We start from the raw sequence: 24,879 nt of genomic DNA on the forward strand, positions 1-24,879 counted from the left end.
CTGGCTCTTCTTCCCTTTGCCTCACGCCAGACTTGGACAGTTTGCTAGCAAAACTCTGTGTTTTATTTAAAATAAGGAGTGAAATTCTTCCCATAAGTCTAAAAGAGCTGTTATGGTGGCAAATGAGTACATTCAACAGTGTTTGTTTGATTTTTCTAGGTTCATGAGAGCTCTATTAAAACACTTTTCAGCAGTTTTCATACATGTCCCTGCTAAAAATAAACAAACCAAACAAAAAAACAAACGCCTGTAAATTCACTATTATGATAGTTGTCCCTTTTTTCACTGGAGAAGAGCATAGCTATCATGTCATAGGCACTTTGGATTGACACACACAGGCAGGAGCTTGGGGTCCACATTGAGTCTGGCCTCAGATGTTGCTTTCTCAATTAGTCTGCTGTGCTCAAGCCTCCCCGCCGCCTCACCACCCCCACCTCCTTCTGTGTGGGTTCATACCATTCTGCAACGAATATTTACTGAGCACATACTCTTGTCCAGGCACTGTTCTAGGCACTAGGCAGATATCGTTGTCCAGAAATAGCAATGAGGCCAGTGAAATAAGAAAGGAATGAGCGAAGGAGAATGGAAGAAGGAGATGTGACAGAGGCTGCATCTTGAAGGGCCATGAAAATTATTTTAAACACTTCCTGTTTTACTCTAAGTAAATGGAGAGCTATTGCAGGAATTTAAGCAAAGGGGTGATCACGATCCAGTTGCATTTTCAAAGGATCACTCTGGCTGCTATATTGAAAATAGTCTGTTGACACAGACAACAGGGGGGTGAGGGCATGAGTGAGGGGGATAGAGGGGTAATGTGGGGATAAGGACACATATGTAATAACTTACTCAATAAAGAAATTTAAGAAAAATAGTCTGTTGTGGGGAAGGGAAGGAGCAAAACAAGGTAGGCTTTTAGGAAGCTACTGAAGTAATCCAGGTAAAAGGTGATGGTGGCTTGGTCCAGGGTGAGAGCAATGTAGGTACAGAGAAGTGGCCAGATTCTGAATATATTTGGGATATGCTTAAGTTGGAACCAAAGTCTTGCCATATTAGCCGCAGTGTATGAGAGAGAGGAAGAGAATTGTCAAGGAGGACTCCAAGATTTGTGGCATAAGCAATGGAAAGATTAGAGTTACCATCAGCTGAGACGAGGGAGACTGAGGGTGGATTAAGTTAGAGGGGAAAAGCAGGAGTCAAGTCTTAAAGTTAAGAGGTCACAATTTCACATCCAAGTGAAGATATTGAGTAAGCAGTTGGACATATGAACCTATAGTTCAGGAAAGAGGACTTGGTTGGAAATACACATTTAGGAGTTGGCAGCATATAGATTGCACTTGAAGCCATCAGGTTAAATGAGAACAACCAAAAAATGAGGTTCAAAGACTTAGCCCTGGGCAACGCCAACAGAAATAGAAGCCAAAAGAAGAGAAGGATCAGCAAAGAGAGTGAGAAAGAGGAATCAGGAGCATCACTTAATAATGCATTTGTTACAGCTGACACACAAAAACATGAAACTGGTCAGATAGAGAGAGAGAGAGAGAGAGAGAGAGAGAGAGAGAGAGAGAGAGACTGGAAATAAGTGGATAAGGGCTACTGAACATATGCAAGATATCGTTAAGGAGCTTGACTTTTTCTCCTGGACTATCATTTTTAGTGTGTGGTTTTTAATGCCATAGTCAAAATATGGCTACAATGACTCCAGACAATGTCTTCAAGCTCCCGGTAGGAAGAAATGAGATGAACTAAGTAAGAAAGACAAAAACTTTCCCTCAAAGCTTTCCCTCTTTAATGCAATAGGGAAGCCCTCACCAGAAATTGCACCAATATCTCATTGACCACAATCATGTCACATGGCCAAATTCTAACTGCAAGAGATTTTGAGTATTTTGCTTTGCAACATTTGTTCTAGAAAAAAAGCAATAAAATGATATTGAGAGAGGATGCTGAGTGGGCCAATCTATAATACCTGCTGCAGAGATTGAGGAGTTATGCAGAGATAAAGATCTCATGGCTGTAGAAGTAGACGAGAAGTTGGAACTTCCAAGGCCATTTCTCTCTGAGAAATGAACGTATCTTAATTAATGACTTTGTACCCATAACTAAGAAATAACCAGACCGCTGCCCCATTGCTTCTATTTGAACCTCATTTTACCTTTATTCCAGTGAATATCCAAGAAATTCACACATGGCAGTCCTTTTTTGACTCTCTATTGAACCAATACCATTCTCCTTTAAAATGGAATCAGCTAAGAGGTAGACTTCAAGAGCCAAACAACCTTTCAGCCCCATCATCACATTTGGTTTATGGGAATGACTGGCTCTCTACCAGCCTTTCAAAGAGATGTCCTATCTGTAGACTATAGTTATTAAATATTTCTTAGCACACTTTATAAGGGAAAGGTCAATTCATGAATCTCAGCTTCTTGTTCTTTTGGCTTAAAATGATCCTACCTTCTTCTCTGGCTGGAAAAAAAAAAAAAAAAAAACCCTTCAAAGCCCAGTTCAGATGGTTCTCTCCAATACTTCTAGCTTGGTTAAAAGATCTTTTCTCTGCACTCTGATAATACTTTGAATTATATAGCATATGTTTATAGTATACAGCTAAAATAATGTTTAGAGGAAAACTTACAGCATTAAATTCTTATATTAGAAAGTATTAAGGTCTCAAATAAATGATCTATGCTTCTACCTTAAGAAACTAGAAAAAAAGAGAATTAAAGCTAAAGTAAGCAGAAAAAAGTAATAAAGATAAGAGTAGAAATCAGCAAAATAGAAATGGGACAAACAATAGAGAATAGAAAAATAATAAAACCAAAGTTGATCTTTTGAAACTATCACTAAAATTGATAGATCTGTGGTTAAAATCATCAGTAAAAAAGAGAAAACATCCAAATTATTAATATCATGAATGAATGATGAGACACTATAAATCTTACAATATTAAAAATAAGGGACATTATCAACAGCTATATTAAAAAAGTCAATAAAGTTTTTACTGATAAATTTACAACACATATGTATAAATTCCTTCAAAAACACAAATTACCTAGCTTACTTAGGAATAAATAGATAACCTGAATGGACTTATTTCTATTGAGGACATTGAATCCATAATTTATAACTTTCCAACAAAGAAATTTCCAGGCTCAGGTAGCTTCAATCAGGTGAATTATATCAAACATTTAAGGAATAAGTAATACCAATTCTACACAAACTCCTACAGAAAATGGAAGCAGAGGAAACAAGTCCCAACTAATTCTATGAGGCCATTATTATCCTGATACCAAACCAAGACAAAGTCATGATAAGAATAGAAAATTATACAGGTGAATATTCATCATGAACATAGATTTCAAAATCCTTTAAAAAATTAGCTAGTTGAATCCACCAATATATAAAAAATGACAATAAATCATAACTAAGATGATTTTAATCTAGGAATGCAAGATTACCTAGTTTGTTTTTTTTTAAATAAGTCAATATATTTCACCATATTAACAAAAAAAAAGCTATATGATAATCTCAATAGATGCAGGAAAAGCTTTTTACAAAACTAACATCTATTTCAGATAAAAACTCTCACCAAAGTAGGAATAGAAGAAAAGTTTCCTAATCTGATAAAGGGTATCCACGAAAATTCTACAGCTAACATCATACTTCATGATGAAAGATTGAATATGTCCCTAAGATCAGGAACAAAGAAAAGATGTGACTTATACCATTCCTATTTATTAGTAGCTTTGTACTAGAATTCCTAGTCAGTGCAATAAGGTAACTTGAAGACATAAAAGGCAACCAAATTGGGAAGAGAAAAGTAAAATTGCGTTTATGTTCAGATAACATCATTGTCTATGTAAAAAAAAAAAAATCCTAAGGAATCCAAAGGATTGCAAAATATAAGGCCAATTGCATTTCCATATACTAACAACAAATATAAATGAAAGGATACCATTTACAATAGTATTAAAAGTGGAATATTTAGAAATAAATTTTAAAAATGTATTTAAGTATACTAAAATCTACAAAATATTACTGAGATAAAATAAAGAAGACCTAAATAAATGAAGAGACATACCATGTCCATGGATTGGAAGACTCAATATTGTTAAGGTGTCCAGAGCGTAAGTCCTTCAACATAAGAAAATTTCAAGTATCTACTGTATCATGTCTTATTAATATCCATTAGTCAAAGGGAATCACATGGCCAAATCCAATATCAACGATGTGAGAATGTTTGCTTATCATATGAAAATGAGGGAGAGGCATATTTTTCTGAAATATAATTCAATTTCTCACAAGGTTCATTGAACATTAGTTATATTAGTATCCCTAGAACTTAACATAATACATGCAAACGGTTGTTGAATGATGACTAAATAAAAGTCTTTTAGAAAAGTATGTCCAGTCCTAGCCTGTTTGGCTCAGACCTGCAGACTGAAGGGTCCTTGCTTTGATTCTGGTCAAGGGCACAAAGCTCAGTTGCAGGATCCTCCAGCCTGGGCCCTGGTCGGGGCTCACACAGAAGGCAACCAATCAATGTGTTTCTCCCACATTGATATTTCTCTCTATGTTTCCCTCTCTCTTTTAGTCTCAGAAAATCAATGAAAAAATATCCTCGGGTGAGGGTTTAAAAAAAAAAAAAGTATGTCAAAACATCTCCTCATGTTTCGACTTGGAAGGATCTTTGTTTCAGAAATAATAACTGGAGTGTCACAATCTTACCCTATGATGATGATGTTACCTCACTATCCACAGCCCTGAGATTCTACAATAATTACAGTCTCATGCTGGGAACAAAAGGAGTTATGATAGGAGTTCAAGGACAGCACCAAAATACATCATTCTTGCTAGTTGTGGAAAATTGCCAATTTTTTCTTTCTATTTTGTTGTAGAGTTGAGGTTTAATGGTAGATTGAACATATAAACCGTGGAAATAATCTTAATTAATTATTGTCTCATAAATTTCATTATATACCTGTTCTATAGAGTTCATTCTTCCTGCCCTTTTGGGTGAAATTTAGAATACACTCACTGACATATCTTGCTTTGCATCAATAATAAAATGTTCACTATTTCCTCCAGATAGTAACTATCCTATCTAATAATAGACAAACATGGTAATTAACTGTACCTCTGACACGCTTCTCATTGGCTAATCAGGGCGATAGGCAAATTAACTGCCAACCAAGATGGCGGCCGGCAGCCAGGCAGCTGAAGCGAACAGGAGGCTTGCTTGCTCTAGTGACGGAGGAAGCCAAGGTTCCCCCCCTGCCTCACCCTGCTCTAAGCTACACTCTAAGCAACAAAGTCGCAATTATAGAAGCTAAACAAGCTCCAGATACCTGCTTTCAGCCAGCTTTGGGGTCAGAGCTTAGAGAGGCAGTGATGGCAACAATGTTTCAATTATAGAAGCTAAACAAGCCTAGGTACCTGCTTTCAGCCAGCCACAGCCTCAGAGCTGGAGCCTGCTCTCAGCTCCAGTGACAGATATAGAAGGTAAATAAATCCCAGAATTAAAAAAAAAAAGAAGAAGAAAAGGAGAGGCTGGGAGCTTCAGTTGCCTGTCAGCCTGAAAACGGCCCTCAGCCCCTCACCGAGACTGGCCAGGCACACCAGTGGGGACCCCCACCCTGAAGGGGGTGTGACCAGCTGCAAATAGCCATCAGCCCATCATCCAGGCTGGCCAGGCACCCAAGCGGGAGCCCCACTCTGATCCTGGACACCATTCAGGGCAAACCAGCCCGCCCCCACCTGTGCACCAGGCCTCTATCCTATATAGTAAAAGGGTAATATGCAAACTGACCCTAACAGCAGAAAGACTGGGAATGACTGGTCACTATGACACACACTGACCACCAGGGGGCAGATGCTCAATGCAGGAGCTGCCCTCTGGTGGTCAGTGAGCTCTCACATGGAGGAGCTCTGCTCAGCCACAAGCCAAGCTGACAGCTGTCAGTACAGCAGTGGTGGTGGGAGCCTCTCCTGCCTCCTCAGCAGCACTAAGGATGTTTGACTGCAGCTTGGGTCTGCTCCCCCCTGGCAAGTGGACATCCCCCAAGGGCTGCCAGGCTGCCAGAGGGATGTCTGATTGCCAGCTTAGGCCCAATCCCCCGGGGAGCAGGCCTAAGCCAGCAAGTGGTCACCCCCGAGGGGTCCCAGACTGCGAAAGGGCACAGGCCAGGCTGAGGGACCCCCTACCCCAGAGTGCACAAATTTTTGTGCACCAGACCTCTAGTAAGTAACTATAAGTCTGTTATAAACTCTGAACTTCATGTGAAGTTTTCATTTCTATTTCCCCACCTTTGACCTATTGAAGAAGAAAAGGCTGCAGTTATAAATGTGATCAATTTCTTCCCTATTTTCCACAACTAGAACTTTTTTCCCTACTACTTTCCGACTTACTTTGTTGCCATTGGTCCCTCCGGGGTTAATGGGAGTGTGATATGGGGAAGAAGTAAAAAGATAAAAGACTTGACTGGTGCTCTCTTGAGTTACCAAGAGAATCATGAAGGAACTGAGGATTTTCCTACTTGTAAGGTAACGAGTTAGCCTGCCACAGGTTCATGGATGCTGACAGAAGACATAAGACTCCTGAGTCAGAAAGAACGGACTTCACTACTCATGGTACAGTGCAAGCATGAATTTTATATTTATGTCAGTTCTCTCTGTCCCCTAAGCTCTGTGCGGGCCATGCAAAGTGGCCTGGGTGGGAGTACACATGCAGTGGTTCTGTGTCACAGCTGAGGAAACCTAAGTAAGGAGCCCCCATCTCTCTATATAAAAGCCTAATATGCAAAGTGTCCCCTCTGGAGCTCGACAGACCAGGAGTTAGATCACTCGCTATGATGTGCACTGACCACCAGGGGGTGGCACAGAATGAAGGAAGACCCCGGCTGGCAACTGGCAGCTGCTAGGGACCCTACTTGTGCACGAATTTGGTGCACTGGCCCCTAGTCTTTTATAATAGCCTACAAGCACATCTGACCAAACTTTGTCTCAGAAGGAGACATTGTCTTTGTTACACCGGCCATCAACCAAATATGCCCTCTGCTCTAGCGAGAGGCTGTCTCTATCCTCCATGATGTAGAGATCTTGCTGGTTTTTTTAATTTCTGAATATCAGAATCTAAACCAGTGTTTCACTAAAAACATTGAACTACAGAAGGATGAAAGTTGGGAAGAATGTATATGAAGGTGGCCATGGAAGTGCCTGGAATCAAGTAAGGACAGAGAGTCCAGGTAGCAAGGCCACCCAGTCAGACTACCCTAGCCTTAGCTCCTCATTCTCAAATGTGTCCTCTGGTTGCAGAAAAGCATTAGTGTTATCAGGAGGCTCCCATAAGTTATACTCCATGTCCCACTCTTTTGACTTTTGTTGCTCCCAAGTAAGGACCGTGGCCTCCTCCACCTACCACCATTTTCTGCTCTGTGCTGCTTTGCTCTGTGACGTAATGCTCCCCTCAGGTGATTACCTGGTTGGAATCAACTCTGCCAGCTGCCTCAATTAGACTCAAGCATTTTAGAGACCAAGTAAACAAAGAAGAGGCTGTTCTCTAATAAATATTTGTTGAAAGAATTCATTAAAAAAATGACTTTCTGTGGCGGGATCGCTGCATCGTGTTCTCATGCATTTTCTCCATTTAGGAAACCAAACCCCAGCCTTCCAAGGGAGGGAGAGAGGATGTCTGATCACCTCAGGCTAATGAAAGATGCATCCGCTCCGCAGTTGTCTTCCGGCAGCAGATATTACCTGCCGCCTCGCGGGAGAGCAAGCTGAAGAAAATGAGAAATGTAATGGGGTATTCAGGACGGGGAAGAAAACGGTTTTCTTCATTGCGAAGAGTTACTTAATTCCTAATCAAGTCTCCAACTTTGACCCACCAAACGATGTGCAGCTTCAGCGCTGCGCAGAAAATACTGGCTCCGGGTCTGTGTGGAGCAGTCAGCATGAAATGTAATGCAATTCAAAATAGACAGGATACACATGCTCCAGAGGGAAGTCATTAATACCCATGAATAATGATAAAGCAAAATGCCATCTGCCAGGATAATGTGGCAAATCTTTTTAAAATTCCAATTAGCCTATAAACCAGGAACAGCGAGCAACTACACTCCCCCTGCCATGCGAGACAATGTGTCCTTGATGTCTCCATCGCTTCATATGGAGACGAAAATGTGAGGGACGGAAACATCACCCATGTGTGCATACACTTAGGAGGATGCATTCATTATTCTTTAGGACACGGGTGCTGGTTATGGAACCGGGTGGAACAGAATGTTACAATCTGCTAATTAAGGCCACGTATGTATTTTCATATATATTTTAATCGCGGGGGTGAATTGTGTCTGTCATAAACACAGTATATTAATTTCACTGTAACAATGTGGTTCCTTTTCGTTCTGATATGTATCTGGAGTCTGAGATAATGAAGTATTTCTATCGCTCTGTTATCCCGGGGAAAATTGCCTGGCTTATGATGGATTCCAGGATTCAAGCCATCTTCCTGAACTGCATTTTACGAAGCACATTATAACTATTAAAATCATAATGTCCATTATTAGAACTGTTGTGGTATAGCCTGCAAAGAAATTGTCCTTATAACAAATGCATAAAATAGTTCTACAAGCCAGCTAGTCCATCACTTGTCTCTTGAAATATCTCAAGAAGCAAAGCAACCTATTTCTGAGCACTGACATCTCCCACGGGCTCTTGCTTCTGCATGGCTTAGCCTCATACATACAGAGCGCTATTTGGCATTTCTGATCCCACTGCCCTCATTAGTCAGTCGGATGCTTTTCAGACATCACTTGGTTTCATTTATAAATATCTTCCCGGCTTCAAAGCGCTATTGTAAGAATCAAAATAAGTCCATGTGAAAAGTATCTTCGAAAAAGCTTTAAAACCCTCCCGAGGTAAAAGTCACTTTTTATTATCATGATGAGATAAAGGAGGCAGGATCATCCACATCATATTGAGGTGAAATTATACTTTAAAAAGAAGAACAAAAAGATCTCTCCCCAGGCGTGGAGCACAGATTTGATGCTAGATTAGGCCGCTATTGTTTAAGCAGCAGGATGATCTGTCTTCTTCCCAGGATAATGCGGCAAATCTTTAATAATAATAATGAGGCCAAGCCAGTATCCCACCAGTACCCTCCTTCCAGCTTTAACTCCAAGGAGGTGCGCTTGAATACAGGCTACTTGAACCTGGGTAACAGGAGTTAGGTTGGAGAGGGTGTTACATTCCAATTATTAACAACACTAGAGCCTGATGCATGAAATACGTCCAGAAGGTCATCTGGAAGGTTGTCTAGACAGTTGTTCCGCTGTTCAGCCGTTCAGTTGATTTGCCTATTACGCTATCATTATAGATAACCAATTTCCAATATCCAGGTGTTGAAAAGGGTAAGTTGTTTTATTAAAAAAAAAAAATCCTAAAGTCCTTTGATTTGGCATGCTTCAGAATGCAAAAACCCACACGCTCCGGCACACGCCACATCCCAGTGAGCAGTGTGAGGCAGGCAAGCCTAGAGCTGCCGGTGAGCTGCAGAGCAGGTGACTCCCGTGCAGACCGACAACATTTACTGCACCAGTCACATCGGAAGACTGGTGCTCAATAATAATTGACTTGGGCACACCCTTGGGCCTCGTGATTTTATTTCTAGGAAACTATCCTAACAAAACACTCCTCCAACCCAGCCGGTGTGGCTCAGTGGTTGAATGTCAATCTATGAACCAGGATTCACAGTTTGATTCTGGGTTGCAGGTTCAATCCCCCCTGTAGGAGGCGACCGATCGATGATTCTCTCTCATCAATGATGTTTCTATCTCTCTCCCCCTCTCCCTTCTGCTCTGAAATCAATAAAAATATATTTTCAAAAAGCACTACTCCATGTGCACTTTAATAGCAAAGAACTGGAAAATATAAATGCATTTAATAGGAACATGGCATAAAGTATAGCATATTTACATAGTGGGATACTATGCAGTGGATAAAAATGAGGGAAATATATATGTATATATTTGTATATATATATATATACACACACACATAATTTTCACAGAGATCTTTAAATATAGCATTTAAAATACAAAGCACTGTGGATTCTGGGGATAATGATGTGTTATCAATTGTAGCAAACGTGCCCCTCTGTGGGGGACAGGGAGAAGGGGGAGGCTGTGCATGTGTGGAGGGCAGGGGCTGTGCCTTCCTCTCAATTTTGTTGTGAATCTAAAACTGCTCTAAAAAATAGACTACCTTTAAAAAGAAAAGAAAAAGAGAAAAGCATATCACAAAGCATTATCTAAAGTACAATCCCTTCTATGTTAAATATAAAGCAAAAATAACTTTATTACACTTCACAGCTGTTGTGTGCTTTTCCAATTAAAGGAAAGACCTTGCAACAGCAAAATTATGACTCACTTTATTGCGGTGGTTTGGAACCGAGCCCCCAATATCTCTGAGGTATGCGTGGGTATGTGGATCAGCAGATGCACAAAAAGGGGGCTGCAAGAATACAAAAACACTCACCGAGTGACTCAGTCCTGCCTCTGGGAGATGGGACAGGGAAGAAGATGTGGTGGAAAAAACTTTACTTTGTACTTGATGCCTTTGTGATGTTTGAATGCTGTCCAGAGTAAATGCAGTCCTGTACTCTTCATATTGCACAGGAAAACATCACACAATAATATGCTATTATGCACACAGAGCAGACTGGTGGTTGCCACAAGGGAGGGAGTTAGGGGACTCGGTGAAAGAGGTGAAAAAATTGAGGAGTACAAATTGGTAGTCACAAAATAGTCATGGGATGTAAAGCATAGCATAGAGAATATAGTCAATAATATCGTAATAAGTATGCATGGTGCCCGATGGGTACTGGAAATATCAGCGGGGACCCTTTAAAGTATATGATTGTCACCTGGCCAGCATGGCTCAGTGGTTGAGTGTCAACCTGTGAACCTGGAGGTCACAGTTCGATTCCCTGTCAGGGCACATGCCCAGGTTTCGGGCTCGACCCCCAGTGGGGGGCATGAGGAGGCAGTGGATCAATGATTCCCTCTTATCGCTGATGTTTCTATCTTTCTCTCCCTCTCCCTTTCTCTCTGAAATCAATAAAAATATATTTTTTAAAAAGGTATATGATTGTCTAACTACTATGCTGTACACCTGAAATCAATACAAAATAATAGACAGTAAACTAATTGAAAAATAAAAATGAAAAATTTAAAAACAATAATATGCTATTATAACAAATAAACAAACAAAAATAGGCTCAAAGGCCCTAGCTGGTTTTGCTCAGTGGATAGAGCATTGGCCTGCAGACTGAAGGGTCACGGGTTTGATTCTGGTTAAGGGCACACGCCCAGGTTGAAGGCTTGATCCTACTAGGGGGTGTGCAGGAGGCAGCCAATCAATGATTCTCTCTCATCATTGATGTTCTATCTCTCTCTGTCTCTCTCCCATCCTCTCTGAAATCAATAAAAATATATTTAAAACAAATAGGTTCAAAGATTAGGCAAGTGCCAATCATCTTTAAGTCAAATGCTGAGTCTGAGAACTGACTAGCTTAAATAATGTTTACATCTTAAATTTTCTATTGGTTTCATCAAAACCATAATACAGAGTCCTACTGAAATGCTGCTAAGAAAATAAATTGACTAGGATTGCTTTAATTTATATGATTAAACTAAAGACAAAAATGTTGGAACCTTAGCATAACTTTAAATTATATATATATCTCATTTATTGAAACATAAAGATCTTCATTTACACGTTTAAAAACAAAAACATGAATGGGACTTGCAATACATTTTGCACCGGTAGACCCTTCCTATCGAGTTAGTTCTTCTCACACATTCACCACACCACTGTTTCGGGAACACTTACGTATTTTTCTCTTTATTATTTCTAAAATATAAATTTTGGACATTCAAAAGTGCAACAGTTAATGTGCCTGTGGGGAATATCACAGTTAAAAAAATATAAACAAAGGCAGTGATACAGCTTGTCATAAATGTTTTGGCAGTATTCTCCAAGTCTATATAGAAATACATATATACATATTGATGTATAACATCATTGTATCTTATGTCCCTCTTCACAAAAATAGGACCATTTTATTACAGGTTGGCAGACCACATTTTAAGGACATCATAGATCATTTTAAAAGTCACAAATTTTGTTTCTCAGGCCAGCTTTGATTGTCTTCATAAAAACAGAAAGCAGGAATGATTGGCAAATTTTCATCTGGGGACTTTGCAGTAGGCCATAAAGGAAACAAATCTGTGATACACTGAAAACGCTGTTTTTTTTTACAAAACAAAAACAACAACAAAATGCAATTACACACAAACTCCGGGGGGAGCATTTGTTAGGACTTGAACCTGCTGGTCTGAAAATCTTCTCCAGCCTGATGATGTCACGCAAGACTCAAGGGAGCATCAAAATGCAAAGTAGCAACAAAAGAAGGCTACACACGGGAGAGCGAGTGATAAACAGAATGCTTGAGCTGTGATTCTAGAAATACAAATGTATTTCAAGTCTAATTGGCTCTACAGGACCTAGTTAGGTTTGCTTTTTAATTGGCTCAGTCTTCACGCTATGAAAAAGGTGGATAAGAAAGTTGGAGCTTGCACTGAGATTACACCAGTAGGTAGTCAAGTACCTTGTTATCGCTTTTACATCTTTCAAAGCATCACCTGTCAGGAGCGTATACAGTGATTGCAGTAATCACAGCCCATGTTTCATTCATATGGTGGCAGAGATTAAGCGGTATTGCAAAGAATGCCAATGAACCCACGCCAACCAGCTTGACAGTTTGGATTGATGTGATAATTTGTCCTCCCATCTAACCCCAAAATATCAGAAAAACTTTTCTTTTTTTCGCCAAAATATTGGCCTGGTTCTAGAGACTTGGCACACGAACCTGCATCGTTTTTGTACATGCATTTTGGGGCTGAGGGAAGAGGGAGTTCAGCTCCCCCATGCTGTGGGCAGCAGTGCCTTTACTTTTAGAAGACCTGCCAACCAAGATTTAGCACGGTCAGCCTCAGCAAAGACTGAAAAGTTAAATTAAGGATAGCAATTGCTAGATATGTGGCATTAAGTGGCACTGACCCGAAGCCAAAGATTTCAACAGCAGCCCAGTTCCTAATTTCAAATTATTTTTTTCCCATGGCTGTTTCCTGTAACCTACGCTGGTTTTTCCAGGCCCGGCTGATCAGAACAGCCAGGGTGTTTATAAAAATACAGGCTTCTGCTCCCCCAAGATTTAGTCATTCAGAATCTCTGGGACGAGGACTTACCATCAGGGGATTCTGGCTACCAGTTTCGTTTGGGAACCAAAGATCCAGATGAAGGCACACACAGCCTTCACTAAGCAATGCCTTTATGGGCTCAGAGTTTCAAACTATTTCTCCTTGGGGTAAGAGAAGAAGAAAAAGGGCTCATATTCAGTATATTCTTCTGCCTCTTTTAGGGTCTGTAGAATTTTAAAAACATATATGTTGGGATCCACCAAAGTTATCACCAGGCATGAGTAAAATCTCTGCAAATGCCATCTTTTTGCTGATGATTGTATTTTCCATAAGAAGTCATGTTAGTCATAGGCTTATACCTTTATATTGAGAATATTTAGGATTCAATGGTTTTGCTTATTCATTTCCAATCCCATCACTTCCGAGGGTAGTTAATTGTTTTTAGCACAACGGGTTAGGGGACCTATTTTGTACGTAGGTAAAAACTCCGACTTCCTGGAAGACACTACTTTTACTTTGTTCTCTATGTTCAACTAAATTTAATCCACTAAAGCTATTACCATATTTTATAGAGAAACATATGTTATTTAATATAAATGTCAAAAACTGTCAACCTACTTAGTAAGGATTTTTTTAAAAAATTGTGCTTTCTTTGTAGGGAAAACGTGTTACATATTACACATTTAGCATTACTGATAACAGTAGTATTATTATAAACATAGATTACAATATAAAAATGAGATGTTGGGCTTCTAAATGACCCAAATCTATTAAACAAGGTTGGTTAATCATTAGCCTTTATCTCTTTAACGCTTAAAAAAAAAAAAAAGTAAAATGCTATAGTACCAGTACCTTTTAAGGTTCAAAAGTGGTTTTGCATGTACTTCATTAGAAAGTTCAACAGCAGCTGATACCAGGTTTCAGACAGGAAGTACATGGATGGGTTGAGTGGTCGGTCTCTTCAGAGGTCCAGAGCAGATAGTTAATACAAAACTAAACACATCCTTGGTTAGAGTTATTTACATAATTACAATGCTGGAGTTTTGTTGCAACAAAACTTGTGTATGTTGGAATCTCACCAATGCCTTGAAACACAAAGTTCGTCTTGTGTGGCCCATTATTTCCTTGTCCAACTACCTCCAAACTTCACACACTGAGATGCTACTGAAGCATTGCAAGAGGCAAGGCTGAAGAAGTTCATTTCAAAATATCCCATTCACTCACATGCAGAGGGCTCCCGGAGGCCCTGGGCTGGGAGCTTCTCTCTACACATCATCCAAGTCCTCCTCTCAAACTTTGCATTGCAATAAAGTGGTTTTCTCAATAGGATCCACGGTGGCTCCGGGAGTGGAAGGCACCCCTCGAATCCGCAAGTTAAAGGAAGCTGTCCTCCACCAGGTCTGAGGAGTCTATGCCAATGTCATCCATCATGTCGATGTCCTCAATGGTCTCGTCCTCTCTCTTGATGAAGGTGGAACTGCTGGAACCTGTCTCAATGGCACTCTCTTCAGAGGTCTGCGAGCTGGGGAGAAAAAAGAGGAAAGGTTATGGCCACGTACAGCCCAACCTGACCATGGTGGCGTTTCTAGGGTGGCCCCCAAAGGCAAAGGAGCTCTTCCTGCAAGACCCTTAGCATTCAAACTTGGGCTACCCAGTTGGGCAAGATTCTACCACCAAGCCAGGCAGCTACTCATCACCCATCACACTGCAGTGGGCCACCTGGAAAATCAAGGTCCGCAGGTCATCTCCACACTTCAGCTTTCCTTCTCTTCTGCTAAACCTTCCATCAAAGTTGCTAATAAGCTGAGACAATGTCTACTTTCCTAACTCAATCCTCCTGGAAGAGAAAATAAGCAATGCCTGGTCAAAAGGCATGGGGGAGGAGCAGAGGGATGGAATCAGGGGCAAACTGCTGCCAGATCAGTCCCTTGCTCTTCTGAAACCTCCTGAATGTGCCAACTGTGTTCTCAGGATGTCGCCCCACTGGCCTGGAATGCCTTCCTTCCTCTCCTCTTGAAGGCCAGGTGAAGGCTCTTTACTTACTAGAGTAGAGGCATAGAGGGGACATTCTAGAGGCAGAAAGTCTCAGGTCTGGAATGGTCCGCCACTTAGTAGCTATGGGACTTCACCTTAGTCACTTAACCCCTGAACTTGTTCCCTTAACTGTAAAATGGGATGACAATGGTGCCTGACAATATTCCTGTTTGTTAGGGTGATTAAATGAGGTAATACCATAAAGCACTGAGCCCAGTGCCTAGAACATAATAGGTGCTCGATAAATGTTAACTGTTATTATTATTGCTAGTATTCAAACCCTCACCTAAATTTGAATAGGGCCTAGATATTAGATGATATAGGGAAATAGTTTAATTTTCTTATGGGTAATCATGTGATTGTGATTATGTAGGAGAGAATCCTTATTCTGAAGATATGTGTGCTAGAGTTTCAAACGATTTGGTTTTAAACGATTTTGCAAGAATAAAAAATATGAGTATTATGCATGTGAAATACTCAACACCTATTAGATAGATAGATAGATAGATAGATAGATAGATAGATAGAGCAAGCAATGTGGCAAAATGTTGACAACTGCTAAATCCAAGTGGGAAATGTATTCTCTCAATTTTTCTAGACATTTAAAACTTTTCACAAAAGTTTTGGAAAATAATCTTCCCTAAAGTCTCCAGCCTGTCACGATTCCCTGTCTGTCCTTCCTTCTCTGAACTCTTAGTATTTTGGTTCTCCTGCCTTGTTTGCTAAATGTTTATGTATGTCTTTTAGCTCTAAGCAGATTACCACCTGCTGACAGGCAGGAATGGTCTCTTCTCACTGTGTGGCAGCAGCACCGCTATATACACAGCATCTAAACCACACTATAGGCTGGTCAGCCAGAAGGAGGAGGCTCACACACACCACACAGGGCTCAGCCCGGTTGGCTGTTTGCTGCCTGTCAGCCCAGCCTGATTCCTCAGCCTCTGTCCCCCCTCTCTCCATATCATTTCCAAGCAGAGAACCGAGCCTGGCCCAGTAGAAACCTCTGGGGAACGGTTTGCTGTCCTTCACCCCAAGGCCCTTGTGGCCTGGCGAGCACTTAAAACCAATGGGGCTACTGGACTGAAGTTTCCCTTCACAGCCCCACAGATTGGACCCTTTCCTATGGTGAGCTTTTGCCTCGGTGACTAGTTTATATTCCACCCCACGCCCCCACTTACACCCTGGTCCTGCAACCTCACTGGGAACCCCAGTCCACTTGACTAACCATCTAGTCCTGACATCCCCTCTTCCCTGGCAGGCCAGAGTGTTCCTGGGCCTTGCCAATGACTAGGGGCCTGAATCACCCCTTGGCTATTGACCCAACTCAGCTGGGGCGTGCATTTATGACACTTTCTTGGATGCTGTGATTTGGACTGCTGGCCCCCTCCTTGAGGGCAAGTTCCACAGAGAGTCTGTCTCCCTGGAACTGGCCCTCCTGGGCCTGGCATGCTCCTCTCTCTGACAGGCCATCTCCCAGAGAGAAGGCAGAAGTGTGGGCACAGAAGCGAACTCCCACAGAAACTCAGCACCAGACCATCCCTGCTGCTCCCCAGGCTTCACGGTGGGTCCTAGAGCTGATGACTGGGATTACACCTGGCTCCCGAGCCACAGCGCCCGCCCGTCTTACAGCCCAGGACCTGGCTCCCAACAGCCTCTGACCAGAATTCCTGAAGTCTCTACAGCAAGGCCCTGTCTTCCTCCTGCCCTCTCCCCTCCTGAGGCCAAGCATCCTGAGTCTGAGGAGAAGGTTCCTCAGGACACCACGCTGACTCTGCCTGCCTAAACCCAGAGCACCCCAGCTCGGGGATCGCCTCTCTTTTACCGGCTGAATTGTGCGCCCCCCTCCAATTCATATGTTGAATTTGAAATCTTAATATGACTGTATTGGGAAATAGAACCTTTAAAGAGGTAATTAAAGTTAAATGAGGTTATGAAAGTAAGGCCTAATCCAATAGAACTAGTGTTCTTATAAGAAGAGGACAAAACACCAGTGGTACTTGCACCCAGAAAAAGACACAAGAAGCCTTGGCCAGTGTGGCTCAGTGGTTGGAGCATCAACTCGTGCACCGTAGGGTCTCGGGTTCAATTCCTGGTCAAGGGCACATACCTGGGTTGTGGGTTCTCTCCCTGCCCCTGGTCAGGGTGTATGTGGGAGATAACCTGTCGATGTGTCTCTCTCACATCGATGTTTCTCTTTTTCTCTCTCCCTCCCCTTCCACTCTCTCTGAAAAGCAATGGCAAAAAAATATCCTCAGGTGAGGATAAAAAAAGAAAGGAAGAAAAAGACACAAGAAGAAGGTGGCCATGTGCAATCCAAGGTGAGAGGCCTCAGGAGGAACCAAGCCTGTCAACACTTTGATCTTAAACTTCCAGCCTCCAGAACAGCGAGAAAATAAATTTCTGTTGATTCAGCCCCCAGTCTGTGGTACTGTGTTATGGGCCACCTGAGCTGACACCATGCTCAGCCCACTGTCAGGACCAGAGTCTCATCGGACCTTGTGTAGTAATTTGGGACTCAATCTGCGTGACTCAAAGGAGACCAAATGTGTCACCCTAGCAGACGTTCTCATTATCTAATGAGACCACTACCTAGCAACTAGAATCATTCTCTCTGTCGGATATGTGTCAAGTTCTGCAGTCTAGCCTCCTCTATCCCTAGAAAAATTCTGGGGACACCTTTCTTATGTTATTTATCTCAATGTGACTTTCTAACTTTATTTAGATGCAGAATCCTTTTTACAACAGAAATATTATTCAGAGTCCCCAAACACACAGGAACCAAATAGATGACAGAGCTGGGAGTGTGCTGAGGCCCCTTGCTCAGCCTTCCCCCACCCCTGAGAGTTCTACCACAGATCCCCAAAACTTGGACAAACATTGCTTGCTAAAGGAATATAAATACATTTTGTCCTGAGCAAAGGACAAGTAGAACAGTAAGTCAGACAGACCACTTTGCCCCATCTCCAAATCTCATTTAAACCACATATTCCAAAATCATAACAAAACCCGTTCTTTTAAAATTACCTGTGCACGCAAATAAGCAAGGGGTATCTAAGCCTCATACCCCAGCTGGCTGGGAGCGGTCACAGTCATAAGCCTCCCAGATAGTAATGCCTGTGCTTCAGTAATTGTATGTAGTCAACTGAATGAGGAAGAAGGGACAATATTGCGAAGAGGGGGAAAAAGGAGACTCATAGCAACTTGGACCTTGAACAAGGGGCCACCATCACCTTCTCCTGCCTCTGCTCAGAGGCTGTGCAGAGAGAGCGTGGTTGGGGCATTCCACCTGGGCTGTGTAAACCAATGGTTCTAGTCCTGGCTGTGCATTTGCATCAATTGGTAGTAAAGTAATGGGTCTAGGGGAGGATCACCAATGGCTGCTAGTGTCACAAAAGGGGACACATCTGGACAGCAGGCACCTCCCGACAGAGCTACACAGCACCTTCGCTGAAGCATACTCGCTTCAAAATCTAACCTGAGCTAGATCAAGTCTCAAGACGAGCTACCAGTTTACAACAGAAATCTGAGGCAGAAGCACATGGTAAAATACACTACAGGATGCAATCAGCAACATTTTGAATGTGAGAATTCTACAGGCAAAGGCTCTGGTTTCTTCACAAATAACATGCTAGGGGCAAAGAGAGGCAGGACAAACTTAGAGACATGCCAACAAACCTAGAGACATAGCCACTGTGTGACTCTTATTTGGGTCTTGAATAAAACAAACCAAATGTAAAATAATATTTGTGAGGGGATCAAAGAAATGGGAATACTAACTTGATATTAATTTATTGTCAATTTGGGGGGGGGGGTGAGATAATGATATTATAGTTATTTTAATAACTATAGTTATTTTTAGAGATGGAGCCTTTATCATTTAGAAACCCATACTGGAATATTTGTGGATGAAATGATATGATGTCTAGGATGTGCTTCAAAATACTCCAGAGGGGGCAGAGGTGGAGGAATAGATACAGCCAGGCATGCAGACTGGACAAGAGGTCGTAAACATTGAAGGGAAGTGATGGATACCTGACAGTTCACAATACTGTTTGAATTGTGCATGTTAGAACTCTTCCATAATACAAAGTTAAAAAGAAAACACAACCCTGACCGGTTTGGTTCAGTGGATAGAGTGTCGGCCTGCGGACTGAAGGGTCCCAGGTTCGATTCCGGTCAAGGGCATGTACCTTGGTTGCGGGCACATCCCCAGTAGGAGGTGTGCAGGAGGCAGCTGATCGATGTTTCTCTCTCATCGATGTTTCTAACTCTCTATCCCTCCCCCTTCCTCTCTGTAAAAAATCAATAAAATATATTAAAAAAAGAAAACACAAACCAGCCAGAGCACACTTGAGCCCCACTCCCAGAGATTCTAAGTCTTTGGTCTGGGTGAGGCTTGTACATCAGTATTTTTAAAAATCTCCCCAGGTGATTCCAACTGGCAGCTAGAGTTATAAAGCACTGATGTGGCATCGAATAGCCCAGTCTAGCCTCTCTCGCCTTTCTGGGTGACTAATTAAGGAAACAGCAGAAGAGGCCTATAGCATCTCAATAATCTCAGTTGCTGTGTAAGTTTGATCAAATTACCTGAGGGTTTAGGTCAAAGATTCTCCACTGGGGAAGCACATCCTTCCCTGCCCTACACCTCTCCCAGCCCCAGGGGGCACATATTAGGATCTAATGGAAGTGTTTTCAAAACTGGGGAGGTTCTATATCCCTTGATCCCCTAAAACAGATTCACCACCGGGAGCCTGATCATCTGGGCAACAGCTCCTGTATTCAGGTGTGCCGGGGCAGGGGCAGGGGCAGGGGCAGGGGCAGGGGCAGGGGCAGGGGCTGGGGCTGGGGCAGGGGCAGGGGCTGGGGCTGGGGCTGGGGCAGGGACAGGGACAGGGACAGGGGCTGGGGCAGGGACAGGGACAGGGGCAGGGGCAGGGACAAGGGCAGGGGGAGCGCTGCTGGAAGCTGAGGCCACACCCACATCTACCTGTGTCTGTTCCTCTTGCCCAGGTCTTCCTCCTCAGGAATGGGGTCGATGTCAGGCAGAGGGATGATGTAGCCGCTGTCAGCACTCAGCCTCTGCTCGTCCAGGCCACCCTCCCAGTCCTTCAGCTTGTCCTCCTCGTTTTTGTAGGTGACGCCAATGTAGGCGTGGTCAGCATCCACACGCATGCGCGCCACAGCAGGGTGGTCGCTCTTCAGGAAATCCAGGTGAACCTTTTCATAGCTCTGCAAACATTCATTTCACATCATTACTCGGGTGTTACTGACCAAACTGCAGGTATGTATGTATTAGTTTTAACTGTCCGTGTTTCCAAATTACCTTACAGATGTGGGATTTAGACAACGGAAGGAGAGTCAGGTGTCAACTGTCCCCAGAGATGAGGGACATGAAAAAAGGGCCACCACCTCTCATGACCACACCAACATTACAACTAAATTATAGAACAATCAACCTGGAGAAACTCTGAAGACTACCTGGAAAGAGGTCCCATAACTAAGGATACAAGGAAGAAGCCGTGTGGGAAGGGCACAGATGTGAAACAGGCTGGCCTCACACCCATGCGTGGTGGTTTCGAAGCAGGAGGGATATCTCAGCTGTGGAGGGCCCCCCTGAGAAGCAAGGGGTCCCAGCCCAACCCTGGGCTCCCCAGCCCAGAGCACCAGTGCTGGGAAGAGGAGCCCCCATAACATCCAGCGTGAAAATCAGCAGGGATTCCATTTATCTGGGCAAGATGGAAGGCTGCTAGAAACCCAGGTTCCTCTTAAAGGGCCCACACGCTATGGAATCAGCATTATTTTCAATAGCCAAGACATGGAAGCAACCTAAGTGCCCCACTACAATTGGATAAATGTGATGTGTGTATGTATATATATATATATATATATATATATACACACACATACATACAATGATTATTTGGCTATAAAAAATAAGAATGAAATCTTTCCATTTGTGACAGCATGGGTGAATCTAGTGGGTATTATGTTAAGTGAAATAAGTCAAACAGAAAAAGACAAATGCCATATGATTTCACTTATATCTAAAGAACAAATAAATGAACAAGCAAAACAGACTCATAGATAGAATAAAAGGTGAAGTACAAATTGGCAGTTACAAAATAGTCCTGGGGATGTGAAGTACAGTATAGGGGAAACAGTCAATGTAATGACTATGCATCGTGCCAGGTGGGTACTAGGCTTATGGAGGGATCATCTCATAAATTATATAAATGTCTAACCACTATGATATACACCTGAAACTAATATAAAATGTCAACTGTAATTGAAAAAATTTAAGGGAAAATAAAGGGCCACCAATGGCAGAAATCTAATGCTGGCAGGTCTGAAAGCCCTTGTCTGAGTCAGTAGCTGTGACTGTGTCCATCCCCACAAACACCCCCTCTCTGGGACTAGCATGGACACTCTGCCTCATCACATCCATACTCTCTCCACGGCTTGAATGGGTCCTGATAAGAGGTGACAAAGACTTCCACAGGGAGCGCCATCCCTGAAGCCATCCCTAATCATTGAAGAAATCTAACTCAAAACTTAGGAACTTAGATCTAAAAACATCCTTATTTCAACACTAGTTCCAGTCTATTTCCACCAACATATCTTTACCGACCGGAGCGTCTTTGACCTATAATGAATTCCCTTCTGGTTCCCCAGTGCCTCACTTAGGGGACTTGCCATGGGCAGTGAGATAAAGCAATAGACAAAAGTATTTCACTTCCAGGCCAGTATGCAGCCTCCTGTCACCACCCCTCCTTGAGAAGAAGAAAGAAGCAAAAAAGTATGGAAAGTCGATATGGTGACTAATCTGAATCTAAGAAATCCAGTTTATTTTACATGTGTGCCTGGGTTACCTTCTCAGCATCTCAGCAGAAAGTTGTTGCACTCATTAACATATCCTGCTTGGTTCCATGAAATTACATTTGTTCCTTTGAACAATGTTTCCTATTCCACACAAAAACCAGCTGGAGCCACAGATAACAGCTGAGGTTGCTCCTTCCAGTCAGCTGGCAAAAGCCAATTCTGCATGGATTTCAGTGCATTCAAATTAGCACTGTAATGGCTATGGATGCCCTGAGACTAACTGCACAGTAGCTTCAGATACCCAAACATCTGGAGAGTAAAGTGCTTACAGGTGTTGCACCCTTAAGATGAAAGGGGAGCCCTGCAGGAAGAGGAGGGTTTTCATTCACCATGGCAACCAGGGCCCTGGGGAGCACTCCATGAAACCCCGGCCACTGGATCACATAATCTTTCTCCTTTGAAATGTTCCTTTAAAACAGTGTGGAACAGTGCTGCTCGCTCACTCACTACCAGCGTTTGTCTTTTCCCTTTGCTCATTCCTTTCCACCCATCCTAAGGGGCCCAGACAAACCTTTCAATTTATAAATGATTTTTTCTTTTTCAATTACAGCTGACATACAATGTTGCATGAGCTTCAGGTATGCAACATAGTGATTAGACATTTATATAACTTATAAAGTGATCAACCCAATACGGCTAGCACCCATATGACACCATACCTAGTTATTACAATATTCCCTATCCTGTACTCTCCATCCCTGTGGCTGTTTTTATATCCGGTAATTTGCACACCTTAATCCCTTCCCCTTTTCTACCCAGTCCTTCAACTGGCAACCATCAAAATGTTTTCTGAATCTATGAGTTTACTTCTGTTTTTGTTTGTTTATTTTGTTGTTGTTTAATTTCACATACAAGTGAAACATACACCATTTATCTTTCTCTGTCTTACTTATTTCACTTAGCATAGTACCCTCTGGGTGCATCCGTGGTGTCCCACAGACAAACCTTTTTATACTGTCCAGGAAGCAGGTTCTCCACAATCTCTCTCAGGTGGTAAAAGGAGGGTCTCTTCTCCGGCTCACTGTTCCAGCACTTCACCATGATCTCGTAGCTGGAGGAACACAGAACACATCATGAGCATAGGGAGGAGCAGCAGGTACCCCTCCCCGCCCCCACCACACACACACACACACACACACACACACACACACACAGGCCCACTGGGCATGAACACAAGGCCCACAGATGGGGAGAGTCTCACATTTCACTGGTGGCGTGGTCAGGCTTGGCCATCCGGTACCCACTCTTGATCTTATTGTAGAAAGTAGAATCCACCATCATGCCAGGGTAGGGTGTGCCACCTGAAAGCCAAAAAAGAAAGCAACCGGGATTAATAAGTGTGTGGTATGTTTTTGAAAGAGTTGGGATGATACAGCAGCTTTAGAAAACATTTGGGGATTCCCCACCGTTAAGTGCTGGTTCTACCAAGAAAATGAAGTTTATCTCCCTGCCCAAATCTTAAATTTTAGCAAGACTTCTAGGTTGGTCAAGTCCAGAATCCCTAGGCAAAAATTCTATGTCTCTTAAAAAAAGCTCAAAAGTGCTTTTCAATGGCTCTGACTACTGGATCTATACATACAAAGCAAAATAGAAAAGCAAAAGAATCATGAAGGCCACAATGAGTCATTTTCACCAGAAATGTTCAAAAAGATGAAAGCCAAAGTCAAAATTGGGCCTTGAAATACTGAGATAATTCTCTGCTTTTAACAGACAACGCACACTGGGATGATCCACAGTGGCATCACATCCAAGGAGGGAGAACTAAGAAAATGGGGGCCAGTGCTATCACAGCAGAGTAACAGTAAATTCACATGTTTATGGCCAAGGCCAGGCCAAGTTTAGTCTCCTCTCTAAAGCCTTCCAAAACCACTCTAGGGCGCCTTGCTCCTTTCTCAGGACTTCCCGTAGGATTTTAAATCAGGACCCAACAGTTTATCACTAAGTGTGTGAGTCTTGGCTCCCTGGATGAACTGTCTGGAGGTCAAGGTGGTGAATCACCCCTCTCTTAGAGCCCTCACCTGGCAGCAGGGGGCACCAGTGTTGTTCAGCAGGTGGTAACTGGCTGACTGACCAAGCAACTAGGTTTCTCTCCTCCACAGTGATGACCAGGAAGGGGATCCACACCACCTTCCACCTGAGCATCTAGCAGCGTGACATGAGGGAGTGACAGCTCTCCGCTGGTGAACCCACTTAACCCGAAGCCCAAAGTGAAAAAGGAGCTGATGAGTGGGTGTCACCAGGAGCATTTCCACTGGGAGAAAGTCACTCTGCCGTAGCCCAAAGAAGAGGAGGGGGAAAGGCCAGGGGTGAGGGCACAGCTTCCCAAGACCACCATCTCATCGTGCATGGGCACACACCAGACGTCACACATGCACAATGTGCCATCTAAATCAGCTGCAGTGTGCTTGACTCACACCAGGTGTCTTAACAGTGATTACATCCCAGAGCCTGGAGGAACACAGCGTTTCCCCTCCAGTGTTGTTCTAGAACAGCCCAAACAAATCGAGATGTCAGGCACATACCCAGGGAAAAGATCTCCCAGAGCAGAATGCCGTAAGACCAGACGTCGCTCAGCGTGGTGTAGAGGTTGTCGAAGATGCTCTCAGGAGCCATCCACTTCACAGGGAGGAAGGTCTGCAGGGAAGGAGGAAGGATATTAAACCCAGCGTATGCACCGATATCTATAGCAGCAGAGATAGGAAAAGGTTCT

At 42.8% G+C, this 24,879-nt stretch overlaps 1 protein-coding gene across 1 annotated transcript in view; it reads right to left on the reverse strand.

Annotated features, from left to right (window-relative positions):
- Nucleotides 1-11,723: 11,723 nt before the first annotated feature.
- PDGFRA (platelet derived growth factor receptor alpha) overlaps nt 11,724-24,879 on the reverse strand; it is a gene marked incomplete at its 5' end in the record, with an annotated part of 43,376 nt that continues 30,220 nt past the window's right edge. The window contains 5 exons of the mRNA XM_081093604.1: nt 11,724-14,778; nt 20,278-20,519; nt 23,115-23,220; nt 23,371-23,470; nt 24,692-24,803. Of these exons, the coding sequence (XP_080949730.1) occupies nt 14,631-14,778; nt 20,278-20,519; nt 23,115-23,220; nt 23,371-23,470; nt 24,692-24,803 (708 nt within the window). The 3' untranslated portion in view covers nt 11,724-14,630. The remainder of the gene's footprint in view (nt 14,779-20,277; nt 20,520-23,114; nt 23,221-23,370; nt 23,471-24,691; nt 24,804-24,879) is intronic.

This window comes from Myotis nattereri, assembly GCF_964212035.1.
Source record: "Myotis nattereri genome assembly, chromosome: 1".
Lineage (NCBI taxonomy): Eukaryota > Metazoa > Chordata > Mammalia > Chiroptera > Vespertilionidae > Myotis > Myotis nattereri.